Source organism: Eulemur rufifrons, chromosome 2, assembly GCF_041146395.1.
Source record: "Eulemur rufifrons isolate Redbay chromosome 2, OSU_ERuf_1, whole genome shotgun sequence".
NCBI lineage: Eukaryota > Metazoa > Chordata > Mammalia > Primates > Lemuridae > Eulemur > Eulemur rufifrons.
This window is the reverse complement of record NC_090984.1, coordinates 44,147,043-44,163,659: the sequence shown is the minus strand read 5'-3', so window position 1 is coordinate 44,163,659 and position 16,617 is coordinate 44,147,043. Positions and strand designations below refer to the sequence as shown.

At 42.4% G+C, this 16,617-nt stretch overlaps 1 protein-coding gene across 1 annotated transcript in view; it reads right to left on the bottom strand.

Annotated features, from left to right (window-relative positions):
* The window catches only part of FBN1 (fibrillin 1), a 229,089-nt gene extending 214,249 nt beyond the window's left edge, over positions 1-14,840 (bottom strand). Inside the window, exons 1-2 of the mRNA XM_069483916.1 lie at positions 14,704-14,840; positions 13,719-14,063 (exon numbers count right to left, since the gene is read on the bottom strand). Coding sequence (XP_069340017.1) covers positions 13,719-13,882 — 164 coding nt within the window. The 5' untranslated portion in view covers positions 13,883-14,063; positions 14,704-14,840. The remainder of the gene's footprint in view (positions 1-13,718; positions 14,064-14,703) is intronic.
* Positions 14,841-16,617: the final 1,777 nt, after the last annotated feature.

The following is a 16,617-nucleotide window of genomic DNA, read 5'->3' as shown; positions in this document are numbered from 1 at the left end:
AGTTTGGTTTTTCTGTACACAAATGGAAGAATTCTTAAAGTCATGGGAAATATAAAATGAAGGGAAGAAATTATTTAGCAGGGAATCCTGGTATGTTTTCTGACCTTTCAGTGTGCTCGAGAATGTGTGTTAAACAACCTATTTTCAAAGAAGGAAATGCAAATGAGCCGATGAGTCAGTCCAAGGTTGAATTAGATCCTGTTGTCTTCTGTCAAACTTTCCACAATGTCTAGATTAAGCTAGGACTGCTTACAAAAATACAAAGAAAAAACGGTTTACATATTCTTGTAAAATACCTAAAAGGTTTTCAAAACCCTAAAAAGAAGAGTTTATTTTATTTGAGGTTTCTTTCTTTCCTGGAAAGTTAGCAGAGCACAGAAAGTACCTGGTATTTGTTTGATTTTATATTTTTGCTTTTTTATAAACTTTACATTGGTGGCAGTGTGATTTATCCCATGGGGATGAGAGACATTAGGTAATTTGAAAATTTTTAATGGCAAATAGAAAAATAACTATTATCTGCTTAAATCATTCCTTACTTAAAGCACTCTTATTTTCATAGGCTGTGAATGAATATGAAACGACTACAGCTTCTTAGAGTGCAGGGCCAATCAGTTAACCAGAGGTTGGCATGCAGGATGCAGGGTATACGAATTTCACCAAAGCTATGCCTAAATTAAGATAATGTATGTTTTGTTCCACTTTCCCGGATGTTCAATAGTTTAAGATCGCTCTGAAAGTCAACGCTTATTAAAATCAGAATGGAAATCATTAAAAGAAAATGAAAAAATAAAAATATTTTCAATTTCTCAAGAGAATTAGGGCATGAAAGAAAAACAACAACAAATAAGAATCTCTTTGTACTAAACGAGCATTACGTTGCTGCATGGCATGAAGCCAAAGGAAGGAATGCTCAATTAGAAAGTGAGGGCTATGGTTCCTCTCAGGGGTGGCCAATCTGCGTCAGCCTGGCCCCAATCGTGCAAGTGAGGCCTGCCCACAAAGCACCCAGAGAGAACAGTGATGACAAAGTGAGTGGAAGCAACACTGGGTCTACAGAAAAGGGAATTTTCTTGCTTTGGCTGCAGATGTATTGTGTTACTCACCCAGCATCCTCTCCCCTTCTTTGCTAACCAAACTCCTCTTTCCTAAGAGGAGCCTATTCTACATGGTTCAAGCAGGACTGACACGTGGCTCAGTCTTGGCCATCTGGAGTGCCTATCTCTTTGGCCACAGTGATGGGCATATGACTGCAGCAGAATCAGAGTTCTCCATGAGATCTGGAGTGTGTAGATGGGGAAGAGAGCTGATTACCTCCGAAATCATGAGTTGAAGGGCACTGTGGCTTGGAATTGTGAGTGGTCATCTGGTCTACCCAATCATAATCAAACCCGTACTCCAAAAGAGGCAATTAAAGCACATTTCAAGAATGGCCAACCACCTTGCAACAAACAGTCCTAACAACCAGGGGATCCCTTTGCACTGCTGCCAAAGAGAATGGTTTCTCAAGGCAGTCCTTCCATGTCCTAAAATCTAAATTGCTTTTAGAAAGGCTCTTTTTAAAAGAAGTGTTCATCAGGAAGGAGGCAAGGCCTATTTGGCAAATCTGCCAATTAAAAAATGTAAACTTTTTTCAAAGAGTTAAAAAGAACATATTATTAATAATAAGGAATAATACTTAGCAAGTTTATTTCCCAATAAAGGCAACACAGTTTGGGGGAAAGGAGAAATCTAAAAATAAAAATTTATCCACAAATCATCTTTAAATATAACCAGATCTCCACAGCTATAGTAATTTTCTATTAAAATTACATTTTTAAAATTTTTGATGATGTTTAGGTTTGCTTCCTGTGTTTCGTAAAATAATCAGTTCTAAAATGAGAAAGTGCAGACTGTAGTATCCAAATGCCATAAATTATCTAACTTTTGCTTTTATCTATAAAAAACAGTCTGTTGCATGACTCTACGCCTCATTTTCCCTATCTGTAACAGCCTTATAATCATTCTCTTCATCACAGCTAAACATGTCAGGCACTGTACTAGGAACTTGAACTGTACTATCTCGTTCAATCTTAGGACAACAGAGAAAGATGAGTGTTGTAATCTCGTTTATAAGGGAAGAAGGTGAGTGTCATTTATAAGGGAAGAAACTGAGGTCAAGCCACTTTTCTGAGGTTTCTTCTTAGTGGGTGGTGGAGCCGGGATTCGACAGCAGACACGTCTATCTCCACACTTCCAAGCCTTTCTCAAAACATGGCCAATGGTTATTAACGATCATTGAAAATGACTCCTTAGTCCTTTAAAATAAAGTCCCACAAGCAATACCACTCTACCCCACTACCCACAACCAGGCTCAAATAGGAAACAGTATGAGGTAATTATAACATATACCCCAGCCACTAGCTCTGGGTTTTTATGACTGAACTGCCAAATCACTCCTAGCCAACTCTTCAGGAAATGTTCAGACACTTTCTCAGATTCCAGCTAAAACATCAACTATGTGGCCCTGGGGAGTACAGAGCTCACAGGGTGGTAATGGGATATAAAATTTGCAAACTTGAGGTCAGTGGCCTAAACTCCAGGGTGTGAAGCAGCAGCAGTCCATGAAAGATTAAAAACTATTTGTCGACTTAAAGATTGCATATCAAGTCCTTCATTGCAAAGCACTTGTGCACATCACTTCAGACATTAACCCCATCAGTAAAGGGGGAGAAAGATATTCTAAATAGTAGTTCTGCCTGGAATCATTGGAAAGAAGATAATAACATCAACAGGCCTGAGACAGGGTGTTCATTCTGAGAATTAAGCATTCGGTCCAATTCAAACACAGCTAATGCTCAAAAAATAGTTTGTCACTTGCATTAGACAGATGTTTTAAAAAATTATTAGGGGAGATGATATGGAAGAAAAGACAAGAAATCAAGATTTTTTTTTCTTCATTGGCATGTTTATTACACACAATCTAAATGTATAAATTTATAGTTTGGATAATTGAATCAGGAAGTTTTAAACAAGAGAACAAGCTTAATCACAAACCCAGAATTGCCTTGACCAATCCCAGGACATTTGACTCTTTAATTGCCAGAGTGTGTGGGGTGGGGAAGAGAAGTTACCCTTCAGACTCCCAAAGAGGATTTCCCAAAGAAGACTCCCACTTCTCTTTTTCCAACAACCTCTCTGCTATTCTCAGGGGCAACTACCTCCCTCAAAAAGCCCCACCCCACCCCACCCAACCGAATCTGTCATTGGCAGCAAGTTAGCACTGAGGATCTAAAACTCTACTACACAGTATGCCCCCTCAGGGTTGACCACTGAGAGACTAATTGCACTACCTAAGGCCAAATAAAAGAGAAAGAGAAAAATGTCCATGCCTACATTATGCAGAAGGTTTGCTTATTCAAGCACAGTGGAGAAAATTGCACCAGTCAACCTCTCCGAGGGTATGAACACAAAGAAGAGGCACAATCTACTACCCAACCTCACACTTCTACTTAAATCAGCTCTTGCCACCACGTGATTCAGCTTCCATACCTAAGAAGTAGAGAGGAAAATAAACACTCTGAGCACTTTTTAATGGACTTTCTCTGGGCCTCAGTTCCAGCATTTATAAATTTCTAAAATCTGTCCCATTATAAATATTACAAATTCTAATTTGTAATATTAATTTTTGTAAAGATGGATGGCCTGGCTATGGAAGAAGATATGAGTCATGATTTCATTTGCAAAAGTAAAAACATTTAAAAATAAGAAGGGCCTTTAAAAGTTATTCATCAAAGGCACAAACCTATTAGGGTCTGACTATACAAGCTTATGAATTATTAATAGCACTGAAAGGACAGGGGAAATGATAGGCAATAAGCCATTATCCACAGGGAGAGGGATGCACCAACGTTTACATGGTACCATGTACATAGATGCATAATAAATGATGGATTAATCTGCTTTTCCACTGCATTCCTCTAAATGTTTTTACAGGAATCTCTTCTAGCATCCAAACATCTGTCTTTCTTTTATGCCCTGACTCTCCTCCAAAAGCTCTCTGTCCCCTAAAGAAGTTGGTTAAGGCCACAGGTTGCCTGATCCCAATGCTGTCTGGAGTGAGGGAGTTGTCATCAATATCTGCCAAAACTCAATCTCTGCTCTGCGGATAGGACTCTGTACTCTAGAACTTTCTCCCACCTCCATCAGCCTTTCTCCTTCCCTCCTCTAAAAAAAAAAAAACAAACAAACTTAGCCCTGTTTCTCTTTTTGAACACCCTGAGGCTCCCAGGTAAAAATTTTATATTTAAGTTAGTATCTATTTATTGTTCTTAAGGTTTTTAACTCTCATTTGATATTCCTAGTCTCCCTATTTTATTTGTAGCACAGCTTATGAAGTTAGTTACAAGAAAAAGAAGACAAACGAGATGGTGATGAAGAAAAAAAAGAAACAGAAAACAAAGAGGAAGGAGGAGAAGAAAAAAAAAATAAAACAAAAAAAACACAAAATAAAATAAAACCCTGCCTCTGGAATACATTTTTTTTATTAATAAAGATATTACGATACTTCAGTTCAAAACCATGAAATGTAACAGCAGACAATGTGTCCATTGGGCAGACATAAATCCTGTCTCCCAATACCAACATCATAAAATGGTTGTACTATATTTGGAATTAGATGTGTTTGGATACTTATATTTGAATGTAAGTATGACTGATGGTCTAGGAATTCACAACCCTTCAAAACACTGAACAAAACCACTTGTTTAAGAGAGCAATTCTCCCACTCTGAGGCTGCTTGCTGTCTGGAATACATCTCCGGCTGGGAATGGTGGAGATAGGGAATTTTCCTCTCTCTTTTCCGGTCTGAGGGGGCTGAATACACAGACTTAGCGATAACTTCAACCAAAAAAAAGTCACTTAAGTTGAAACAGTGGTAGTCACAGGAAAATTAAAACTAAGATTTGATATAGTATAGAACACCCGCAATCCAAACTTGACCATATCCCTAATCCAGTTTTATTTTAACAGTGTGGCTACTCCATTACTGACAAAAATAATAGAGTTCGGCTCATTACAACACCACTTCTATTGGCAACTGCACATCTACTTTTATTTACTATTCCAAAAAATGTATTTATGATTCAAAAAAGAATGTTGAGGCAGATTACACCAACAGGTACGTAAAAATCAGGCTATCATTAGAAATTAAAAATAAAATTCCATATAGAAGAAAAGCAAAACATACCAAACACCTAAGTTAATAAATTAGAGTGACTTTGCATTAAATTTGTCACCGATTTTCTTAAAAGCTAAAGGAAAAGAGGTGTTTTATAATTCTCATATTTGAATAAAACAGAATATACCAGGTCATTAGAAACTTTAATCTTATTGCTGATGGTTGTGTGTCCTCTAAACGCAGAACTATGGACAAATTAAGAACAATGCCCTTAACATTAATTTAACAGAACATGAAGACATTTCATGAATTATGGAGTATTTTTCATTCTATAGGCACGGCAGCAAAATACAATGAAGCACCCTCAGGAGAGAACTAAGCCAATGGGGCTCGAACAACTTAGAATTAAAACTCAAAATGTCTGGTTAGCTTTCTCAAAGATCTATTGCCTCGCCGTGGTAGCCGGTTTCCAAGGATGGCCCCAACCGTTTCTCCCCTCCTTGCAGATACATGCTGCTCCTCACAGCAAAAAGTAGGGCTTATTAGTCCATGCCCTCGAATCTGAGCAAGGCCTGTGACTTGCATGGCATTTTGTGTCATGCAGTTCCAGGCTAAGTTTGAAGAAAGTCTGGTAGGCTCCACTTGTGTGCTCTTGAGAGAGGCGGAGATGCCATATAAAAAGTCTGGCCAGGCTGCTGGAGAGACCATGTAGAAAGGCCGTGTGTAGAAGGAGGCAATCTGAGACTACATGGAGGAGAATCGAGGAACCCAGCCAACACTGAGAATACACGAGCCCATTCAAGCCCATCCAGGCAGCTCCCAACGTTCAAGTCAGCCTGCAGTCAACATAGGGGTTCAAAGCACATGACCAGCATCAGGAGGCTGTTTATTGTTCAAGATCCAGCCCCGACAGATGCCCTGAGCAAGGCCTAGTCACTGCATCTGGGGCTCAGTTTCCCCATTTGAAAAAACACACTCAGTGGCCATCCCAGGGGCAGGTCCACGCAGGAGACTGCATGAGAGAGAGCTTTAAAACCTGGAAGGCCCCCAGCAGAGCCAGACAAGGGGCTCTTTGCAGATAAACCACACCCAAGGAAACAGGGCTCCAGGGACCAGTGCAGGTCGCAGAACCAGATACACAGGTGAAAAAGTCATCATGGATGTTCCAGCCCCACAGACATTGTGGGGAGCAGAGACAAGATTCCCCACTGTGCCCTGTCTAAATTCCTGACCCACAGAATCATGAGAAATAATAGAATTGTTGTTTTAAACCACTAAGTTTGGGGTGATTTGTTAAGTAGCAATAAGATAACCAAAACACCCACGAATGGAAACAGCTTGTTTCATCCTAGCAGAGGGCCTAGGAATGATCTTGTTTCCCTTTAGTTTCTCATTAATGGTGCTGTAATGTTTCTGTGCATATTGCATTTCGGTACATGTGGAGGTGAGAGCATCCCCTTTGTCTCTCACAAACGACTGGCTAAGTACCACCTGTGTTACTTCTAGAGCCACTTGAGCCTTCTTGCTTCGCCTCCTCCACTGCCTTTGCTCAGACCATCATCCACTCTCACTGCGACTGCTACACCAGCTTCCCAAGTCTCCCTGTCGTTAGTCTCCCTACTCTCTGGATTGTCCATCTTTCACATTTTTGCCACAGAGGCACAGATCTGATCATGTTCCCAGCTCAGAATCCCTTACTAGCTCTCCATCCTCACCTTTCACAACGATCAGTGATGTCCATTTTTCCATTTGTCCTTCTCCTGTCCCTCAGTGTCACTATCTATGTACAGGGGCTCACAAGAGTGCTCAAGGTTGCAAACTGCGCAACCCCAGGGGGCGCCAGTTTCACAGACTGCTACACTATGAGCAGTGCTGGCTGGAGCCAAGCAATGCAAACCCTGCCCAACTGTACTCAATGTCCCATGACCCCAAACACTTCCTACCCTTTTCACTTTGTCTTTTTCACTCAGATTTTTTCTTTATTTCTCTCCTCTACTTCCCCCAAGCTCTACTTTATAAAATTAACCACGCCCAATCAGTCCGTCAAAACTGGTCAGAGTTTGACCATCAAAAATTACCTGTTGAACGCCTCATCACACGCCCAGTTCCTAGGTATCCCTGGAAATAAATAAAACAAACAAAACCTCTGCCTGCCTTCAAGGAGTTCTCAGTCCTAGTAGATGGTCGCTTTTTATCACATAGATCAGAGGTTGGTAAATTTTTTCTGTAAAGAGCCAAATAGCAAATACTTCAGCTTTGTGGGCCACACAGTCTCTGTCGTAACCGCTCCACTCTGCTGCTATAGTGTGAGAGCAGCCACAGATAATAGGTAAACAAATGGGCATGGCTTCATTTCAATAAAACTCTGTTTTCAAAAACAGTCAGTTTGGTCCACAGTTTGCCCACCCCTGGTGAAGTCTTTTCTGATTAATCCCATTCCCACAAAATGCTTCCCTTGGCTTGCAACAGCATCTGCCTTCAATAAACATTGAGCCCTTCCCCACAGCGACAGTAGGAGGAGATTCTGGGGAAATTAAGGTATCAACAGTATGGAAGAAAGAAACTTAGCAGCTATAAGATTTATTAGAATTGAAAAGCAGGAAAATATACTGACTAAGAGATCCAGATGAAGCCAGATTTCCTAACTCTACCTCTTACTAGTTTATGTCCTCGGAGTGATTACCGAGAATCTGAATCCCTCTGTTTCCTCATCTGTTAAATGAACAAATATGCTAATCTCCCTCATTAAGGAGTTATGTCTTACAGGAATTAATATTTGTAAAGAGCAATCATAAGTGATACATCAGAGCTAATTTTTATTTTTTGCAATTATTGTTGCAATTTAATGTTAAAAAAAATGGTTCTAAGCTTATAGGCAACCATGGTTAAAAAAAAAAAAAATGAAACATAAAGAATTAAATAACTCATCTTACTGGTAAGAATTTAAAATACATACCAATTTCCCCTGGAAAGAGAAACACCTCTTGCAAATATATTCTGAGAGAAATTGCTCACATGGAACATGAGAGCAAGAGACTCAGTGACATACTGAGCAGCTCCCCCAGCTCATAAGCCTGGGCAATGCTGCAAAAAGATGCCTGTGATGGTACCCATCACCCTCAACACAACTTCAAGGTATAATATTAAAATATAGCACACATGCAATCCAAGGTCCTGCCGGCTCCAACATCTATGATTTTCTTTTCTGTTTTATTAACATCTTTGCAGAAAGTTTCTTATTTGACCAAATAACACTAGGTGATTAACCATACTTAGGATTTGTGAACTAACATGAAAGAATATTAGGAATTTTAAGTGGAATTTTACCAATGTCTTAGTCCTGCATTTTTGTCCAGTGGAATGAAAAACCAAAACCATAACTAAAATTTATGAAGAAAGAAAATTTAGTATTAAGACTTTGTCTTTAGAACTTAACCTCTACATAGTATCTCAGCTCCCACATCTGTGAAAGGAAGCTAATAAAAGGACCCACCTCATGAAAAAGCTGTGAGGATTAAATGAATTGTCATATGTAAAACACTTAGAGCAGTTAGAGCAGCGCCTGGCACATAAATGTTATCTAAACATTACCTGCTGTGGCTACAATGTTATTATGTATTTGTTTTTACTTAATACTAGACTTCACGCCCTGTACCTTTCATGACCAATACCTATCTGTGGACTAGTGGTTCCAGATTCTTCTGCTAACTAGTGAGCCCCTCCAAGCTGTATATCTCTGGCATTCCACAGAGCTAAGTTCAGGCTGGCATTCAGTCAAGGCTTCCTGAAATTAATGAACTCTTTGAAAACCTATTTAATGATAAGTTAGTGGTAAAATGCTTATTATGAAAGGATTCTTCCCTTTGAAGATTTTACAATCTAATGGGAAAATCAAATTTAACACTCGTGAAACACTAAACTCTCATACCCCAGCCATGAAACTTAGGCCTGACATGTTATTGAGTCAGCTTTTGCAAAAAATTTCAAGGAAAAAAATTCTAAGTTGCTTAAGTAGGCCCATTTGCTGGGTTAGTTTCTAGAAACAAAGAAATTGTTAAAACAGTTTATTTCTCTTTCAAGAAAAAATTTTTAAAATCTTATTTTCACATGGAAAATTAAAGCTAAAATTTCCACATTGGTTAGGCTGATTGATTGGCTTATTGTAGGAAAAAGTAAACTAGTGCATGAATGCCCTAATAATATTTTAGTATATTGCTTGATTAGAATCAATAGTATAATCATATAATTTTTAAGTATCTCCTACACAAGACAACAAAGGAACATTTCAATATTCTTCAAAATTCCAAATAAACTTGAAGGGATATCTGTAATTCCATTTCCACCACCTCATTTCACTGTAGGTTGATGTATATTTAATTAAATTGTGTTACCAATGACTTGCATTTTTGTAAACAACCTCTATGTCCTAAATGTTACAAAATCAGTCACATAAATAAACATTTTGTCTCCATCTTCTTGTTTGAAATGTGGAATTGCTGAAATCATCTATTTAAGAATATTGTATCTTTTTTTCAAAAATTGTATCTCAATGCTTTAGCTTAATCTTTTCAATAAATGCAAAGATAAACCATAGCACTTCCAGAGTTTTTCCCCATATTTAGTTAGTAGCCCATCTGACTTCAGATCAAGTCTTAAAGTCCTCTTTATAAAGTAAAATGGACTTTATAAAGTCTACAAAACTTTTTCTGTGTTCCCTTTTAAAGTTCTTTAATAACAGACTTCTGTGTAATTAATCCTTTGGAGTTTGCTGTCACATAATCTACTCTGTGTACAAACTGTTCCATGTGTATTTTTCTGGCAACAAGACCTCTGGAAGAAATAAACAAATAAACAAAAACCAAAAGGAATCACGTATAAGGGGACAAATTGTGTAAAGTATAACTGTCTCATATGCCAATAAACCAGGCAACAAGGACAGATGTCACAATCCATCTTATCGGAGATTTGGGAAAAGAATTCACTGTAAAGAATTTTTCCCTTTGACAGGAAACAGTAATATTTCCTTACTTGGGAGCTAAAACAATAAGGCAACCATAAATAAATGTTACATTAACTATCATTCAAATAGAGTTGAGTTGTTTTCTTAATATTGGACTGGTCTCCCATATGTTTCACCTAATCACAGAAGTTTAGAATTTTGCTAAGAAAAATTCTTGTGAACTAAAATTCAAACAAAGTTAGGATTTATTATTTCTCATAAAGTCACTTCACACGTGTCAAGCAATGCTCAAGCAAAGGAACACTACTATCCATTTACTATTTAAAATATTTTTGAAACTTGCAAAATTCTCATTTGAAAATAGAGAAAAATAACAATTTTTGCAGAGCAAATGGGGACCACACTCATTCCATTAAAAAAGAGATTTCCTGTAAAAACAGAAATTGGCGATTTACTCTAAGAAAACACAGCAAAAGCTGGGAAGAAATTTGAGGATGCTTAAATTTCCACTGTGGAACAACTTTTGCTGCCCAGTGGGAAGGGGGAAAAAGAAAAACACCTGCAACAGGATGGGAGGAGAGGAAGACAAGCTAGGACTACACAACCGGTGAGGGGAAAACGAGGCAGGTCCCCAGTCTGTGAAGAGAGGCAGCTGACAGGAAAGGAATACATATCTTAAGAAGGACACTAAAGTGGATTTTGTAGTCACCTGCCACATCAGAGAAAAAGAAGAAGGCAGTATTTGTAAGGGAGAATGGACCAGTGCACAGCAGATACTGATGAGTTTAAAGCACCTTTTAACTAGAGGAAATATTAGTGAGGTGCTGAAAGTTGCTGCCACCAACTGGGCAGCAGGCAGACTAAGGGGTTACAAATCACTTTCGCTTCATAAACTGTACATTTCCATCAAAATGGTAAACAGGTTTTACCATAGTCAAAGAGGTTAGTTTTGAAACTAGTAATATTTTAACAAGCAAAAATAGAAATTTTAAGCAATAACTGGAAAAATGTAATACATAACTGCTTTTCCTGATGATTTATACAGCAGGGCACAGTTAAAGGACTTATTCATGTGAGATTGCAATGGCAATAAGCAGAGAGAATAAATTTTAAATTTTATTCAAATTTAACATCCGAATTGATGTTTGTTTAAAATCTACAGGAAAGCCATCAATCCAGCAATTTGACTTTTACTGATTTATACCACATATAAACTTATACATGTACACACAGGTATGTAGAAGAATGTTGCTCATAGCAAAAGATTTAATATAATCTAAAGAGCCATCATTAGGAAACTGTTCCAGCCACATGATGGGATTCTATACAACAAGAAAATGCATTAGGTAAGTCCACATGTGTTAATAGATGGATGCACTAAAGACATATAAAAACTGAATAAAGTTCAGAATATTAGGTACAGTATATTCTCTGTATTAAAAAGGACACATACATGTGCATATGCATACACACATATTTATTAGTGTACATATTACATATAATATTTCCACATTATATGTCTGTAATATTTCTAGAAAAATATACAAGAAAGTGGTCTCCGAGAGGTAGGAGGAAATACTTTTAATTGTTTATCCTTTTAGATTATTTTTACCCACCATATACATAATATACATATAAAAACTTATAGATAACATGAGAATTAGGAACCCCCATAATTACTATTCTATTAATACCGTGTTTTTAGGAAGGCTTTATAAATAGTTCGCAATAGGATAAGGTCTGTGTTAGTGATCAAATACTGTAAGGAGCACAGAGAGGTGTCTCAGTGAAATCATACAAAAATGTAAAACCCAACAGAAATGAGCACGGGTGTGAGTAAAAGTTTTGCATCCTGGTAAGCAACAAAGTAAAGTTTAGTTTCTGTTTTCACATTGGGACTGTGCCGCCCAACAAAACACACTGGCTGGTGACAGGGCACAGATGAGACATAAGTCTACCCCGGCTTAAGGTCACCCTGTAGATTTTATCCATAGAGTTAAGTCTCTATTTCCTCTACATATAGGAGCAATGCTATCAGAATAGTTATTAAGATAATATTGCCTAGCAGAAATATGGTTTTTAATGAAAAATGCTGTACTAAATCAAGTGCTTTTAAGAACATCTGAAAATCAGAGTTTCAGTTCATTTATTGAACTTGCCATGTGCCTTGCAAACAGGGCAATAAACGTCTGCTGCCTGGTCAGCGTCAGACTTACCGTGATAAGCAAATTTACTTTCCAACATTATCAACATGCTGGGTTTATTTTCCCCAAAGGCCAAGATGGAACCGAATCAATCATAACTATTTTCTGGGGTCAGAAAATCATATATATTTTACCATAGCCTAAGCACTTGGCTCTGATAATCATCTTGTTCCTAGTTCAGACAGAGACTCAAAAACTGCTCTGGTTCAGTTTACTGTACTCTTTCTTTTCATACCTGGGCCATAAAAACACAGATTTCACTACATCTATACAATTAAAAAAGCCCATAGCAAAAAAGAATAAGTGAAATGGTCAGCCACATATCCGAGTGGAGATTGTCACTTAGTCACTCAGGGCCATATAATCAAGCTACAGAACCACTCAGGAAAAAAGCCTCAGCGAGAATTTTTAAAATTTAATAGAAAACCTCTGTATATTTACTGTCTGGGTTCATTTAACAGGCTCCTCCAAGAAGATAAAAGAGGTCATTTATAGTCCATCCTGCTGTTTCTATGGAGGCTTGAATTTAAACAATCCCAGAAAGACAGATTTCTTTTCCAAGCTGAAAAATCTTAAAGGAAACGTATTCCCAAACCCCTTCAAGTCAGGAAACTGACAACCTTTAGTCAACCTGCTTAATTTAAATCTTTCCTGCTGAAACGTCTTCTGTAACAGGGACATGGGAAGCCGGTGAAGTGGTCAATGGCATGTACATAACACATACACTCCTGGTTAAAAGCACCCACTTAAGGCCAGCCACAGCAGCACTACTGCCTCAGTGAAACAGAGCGCTCCGCACAACCCAAAAACAAGTTTTCAGAGACACTTTGTCTGCTCTGCTTCCAGGGTAGACATCTGAAAGGGAGCGTTGCCCAGAAAATTAAGTCCCTAATTTCGTAACTATAATTTACAAGAGAGACAACTATTAACCGTGTTTCTTCTCCTCTGACTGTCACTAGAATCCCTTCCTTTCCTTGTTCCCGTTCAAACAGAGCATCTACAAAGATGCCCACAAGGGAAGTGCTTCCCCCTAGACACAACCGGAATTGGTATGAAGGGGAAAGGAATGGGCTTCTCTTCCCTCGGTCGCAACTCCTCCCCTTCTTCCTCAAGGAATCATCGCCTCCCAAAATCTGCCTCAACAATGGCCCTTGCAAGACTCCTTTTAATCGTGCCCTCTCCTCTGCGGCAGAAATCCTTAGGAGGAGCAAGGTGGTTTAGCCCCAAACTCGGTGAGGACTGCCTAACCCTGGCACCTCCAAGGTGCCCCCAGGACGTCTTGCCGCGGAAGGAGCATTCTACTTCGAGAATCACCTCTGTCAGTTCGTCTAGATCGGAAAACTCGGCAGAAGGGGGAGGGGAGACCCACACCAAAGGAGTCGACCGGTTCCTTTACCCTTTAAGCGCGTCGTGTCCTCCGCCGCCTCTTCTCTTGGCCCGGCTGGCTCTGGTTTCCTTCACGTTCCCAGCCTCCAGATTGGCGTCCGCCCCATGGCTCGTGTAGGACGCTAAGAGCACGGTAAATCCCAGGATGATCTCCAGCAGGCCCCCTCGCAGCATGATGCCGAGCCGCCGCCGGCTCCCGCCGCCTCTGGCTGCGCCCCGGGCTCGGTCTGCGGCCGCCGCTGCGCCCTTAAGCGCACCGCGCCGCCGGGGTCCCGCTCTCCCGCCGCCCGTCCCCCGGGCCGGGCTCCTCCCGCCTTCTCCAGGCGCTGCTCCCACTTCAGGCGGCCCCTGCCAGCTGCAACACAGAGACAAATCCCCGAGGCGGGGGAGACAGTCGGCACCGGGATGCTGAAGCCTCGCGGTCCCCATTCCCCAGCTAGCCCAACCCGCGCGCCGCCTGCGCGTGGCGCAGTTAATTTGGGTAAGTGAAGACCGTTTGGTCCACAGTTGGCCGAAAAGCCCAGGCCCCCGGCGGCAGCAGCTCCGGCCGACCCCTCGGCCTCCCAGACGCCGCCTGAAGAGCGCAGCGCAGAGTACCCATGTCCCGAGCGGTCCTTAGCCCCGGGGCGAGCTCGCTGGGTTTATTTTTTCAGTGGCACGAATTGCGCGCCATGCGCACTCGCAACGCCCCAGCTCCTCAGCCTGTCCTCTCCGCCAAGCCGCGGGGCTGGAAGCCCGCCGCGCCGTCCCTGCCGGCTCCGGGCGCTGCCACCGCCCCCGAGCATCTGACGCGGAGCCCGGCACCGGGAGCCCCCGGCCAGGAAGCTGTCAGGCAAGGGAGGGCCAGCGCCAGCTGTGGACGTTCCGGGACAGCCCCTCACCCCAGTCCCTGTCCCTGCCCTCGGCGCGGCGCGGCGCAAACGCAAAAGCCTCCGTGGCTGGAGCTCCAGCCGCGGTGGCCGCCCGATCCCTGTCGGGACCCTGGCTGCACCCACTGGAGAAGCGGAGGCTCCGATCCCCCAAGAGGCGGCGGCGGCTGCTCGTCGGTCCTGGCCGCTGCAGCCGCTGTTCCGCTCCGTCCGCAGCTGTCCCAGCTGTGGCCGCCTGTCCGCCTGTGGCACCCACAGTCTCTACCGCGGCTCCCGCGGCCCCCTCCTTTCCCCACCTCTTCAAATATCGTCCGCGCAGCGGTTTCTCGCGAGAGAAATACTTTTTAAAAAAAAAAGAAAGAAAAAGAAAATGACACCCCCTCCTACATCCCCCTCATCACCACCCCACCCCCCGGCCCCATCCATCCTCCCTTTCCACTCCCCTTTGCCAGCCACCGCCTCGGCGCGGGGCCTCCCTCGCTCGCAGGATTAGCGCAGTGGGAGGAGGCAGAGGTGATCAGGTCTGCCAGGCCCGGGATTTTTCGTCTTGGGGTGGGGAGGAGAGAAATGGGAAGAGGTGGAGTAGCGGTTTTAGCCCGCTCTGCGGCTGGGAGGTCTAGACCCGAGATTAGCTTCTCCCGTGATCTGGGAAGACGGCCGGCGCAGAAAGCTGTGCCACCTGCACCAAGAATGCGCGCTGGAGACCGCGGCCCCGGAGGCCTAGGAGGCCCCGGAGGCCCTGGCCCGCGAGGAGACCCGTCCTCGTCGCCCCCGCCTCCCTACGCCTCTCCCGCCGGGTACCCAGCAGAGACTGGAGGGTCCCCACCCCCTGCCTCCAAGGCCGCAGTGGAGCGGGTGGGGGGCTGGGGGGAGTGATGTGCCGACCAAAGAGGGGGCTTCGTCGCTGCCACTTGCCCCCCGGGTGTCGAGAGCCCATTCAAGGCGTGGCTCTTCCGAGGCTTAGTTCTAGCCACTCTGGCTGAATCCAGGATGCTCCGAGACTTCGAGCTGGATTCCAACCCAGGGGCCTGTGAATGCTGGAACCTAAGATTTAGGATGGGGGAGGTGACGGGATGGTCCTCTTGCCCAGCCCACAGTTAAGACTGGGGTTCCCAGGACGACCCCCTACTTACCTCAGAAACACACACACACACACACACACACACACACACACGGCTGCCTCTCCAGGATATGCAAGGCATAGTGAATTTAGTGGCTTTGAAGGATATAGTATTTGTGTCATCCTTATATGGACAATTCCCGGGGTTGCCTGCATCCTATAACAGTTTGGGAGGGCAGGAAATTGCACACAGAACCCTGGCTGCTAGAACTGAGACCCCCAGAAAATTCCTATACAGCAGCCACTAGCTGTCAAGTCAGGAATAAGAGCACAGCACAAACATGTACCCTAGGAATGCAGCCTGTTCAAGGGGATTTTCCTTATTTGCAATAGTTTGTAAAGGGGCCCAGATACTGGGCAAGTTATTCGACTTCTTTCCAATTGCAAGATGGGACTAATAATGTCCACCACACAGGGTTGTAATGGTTATAATGGACATGCTGACTGCTATGATACATGAATGTGAAGATGAAACAGTAAAACTGCAAAATATGAGGTGATTGAAAGTGATAGTTCTATAAGTGTGTGGTCTGGTTTAAGGTCTCACCTGCAGATTCATGAATTAAAGCCTTGGTCACACACTCTTGGCTGAGTAAAGATCATTCATTCAAGATGTCTTTACTGAGCACCAACTATGTACTTCTTGGTGCATTGTTGAACCAGACTTATAACGAGCAAGGCAGAAATGTGTCTCCCCTCACACAGGAGGAAGTCTACAGGGAAAGGCAGACGTCAAACAAATAATGACCCAATAGTTAAGTGCCAAGAAGGATAAGTACTGGGTGCTTGCTTGGAGAATATATCATGGGTGGGGGAGGAGGGCAGGAGGGTTCTACCTAGGCTAGGGCTGATCAAGGAAGGTGTCCCTGAGGAAGTGACATTTAACTTAAGTCCTGCCCACCAGTTTTCTGGGCTGTTCT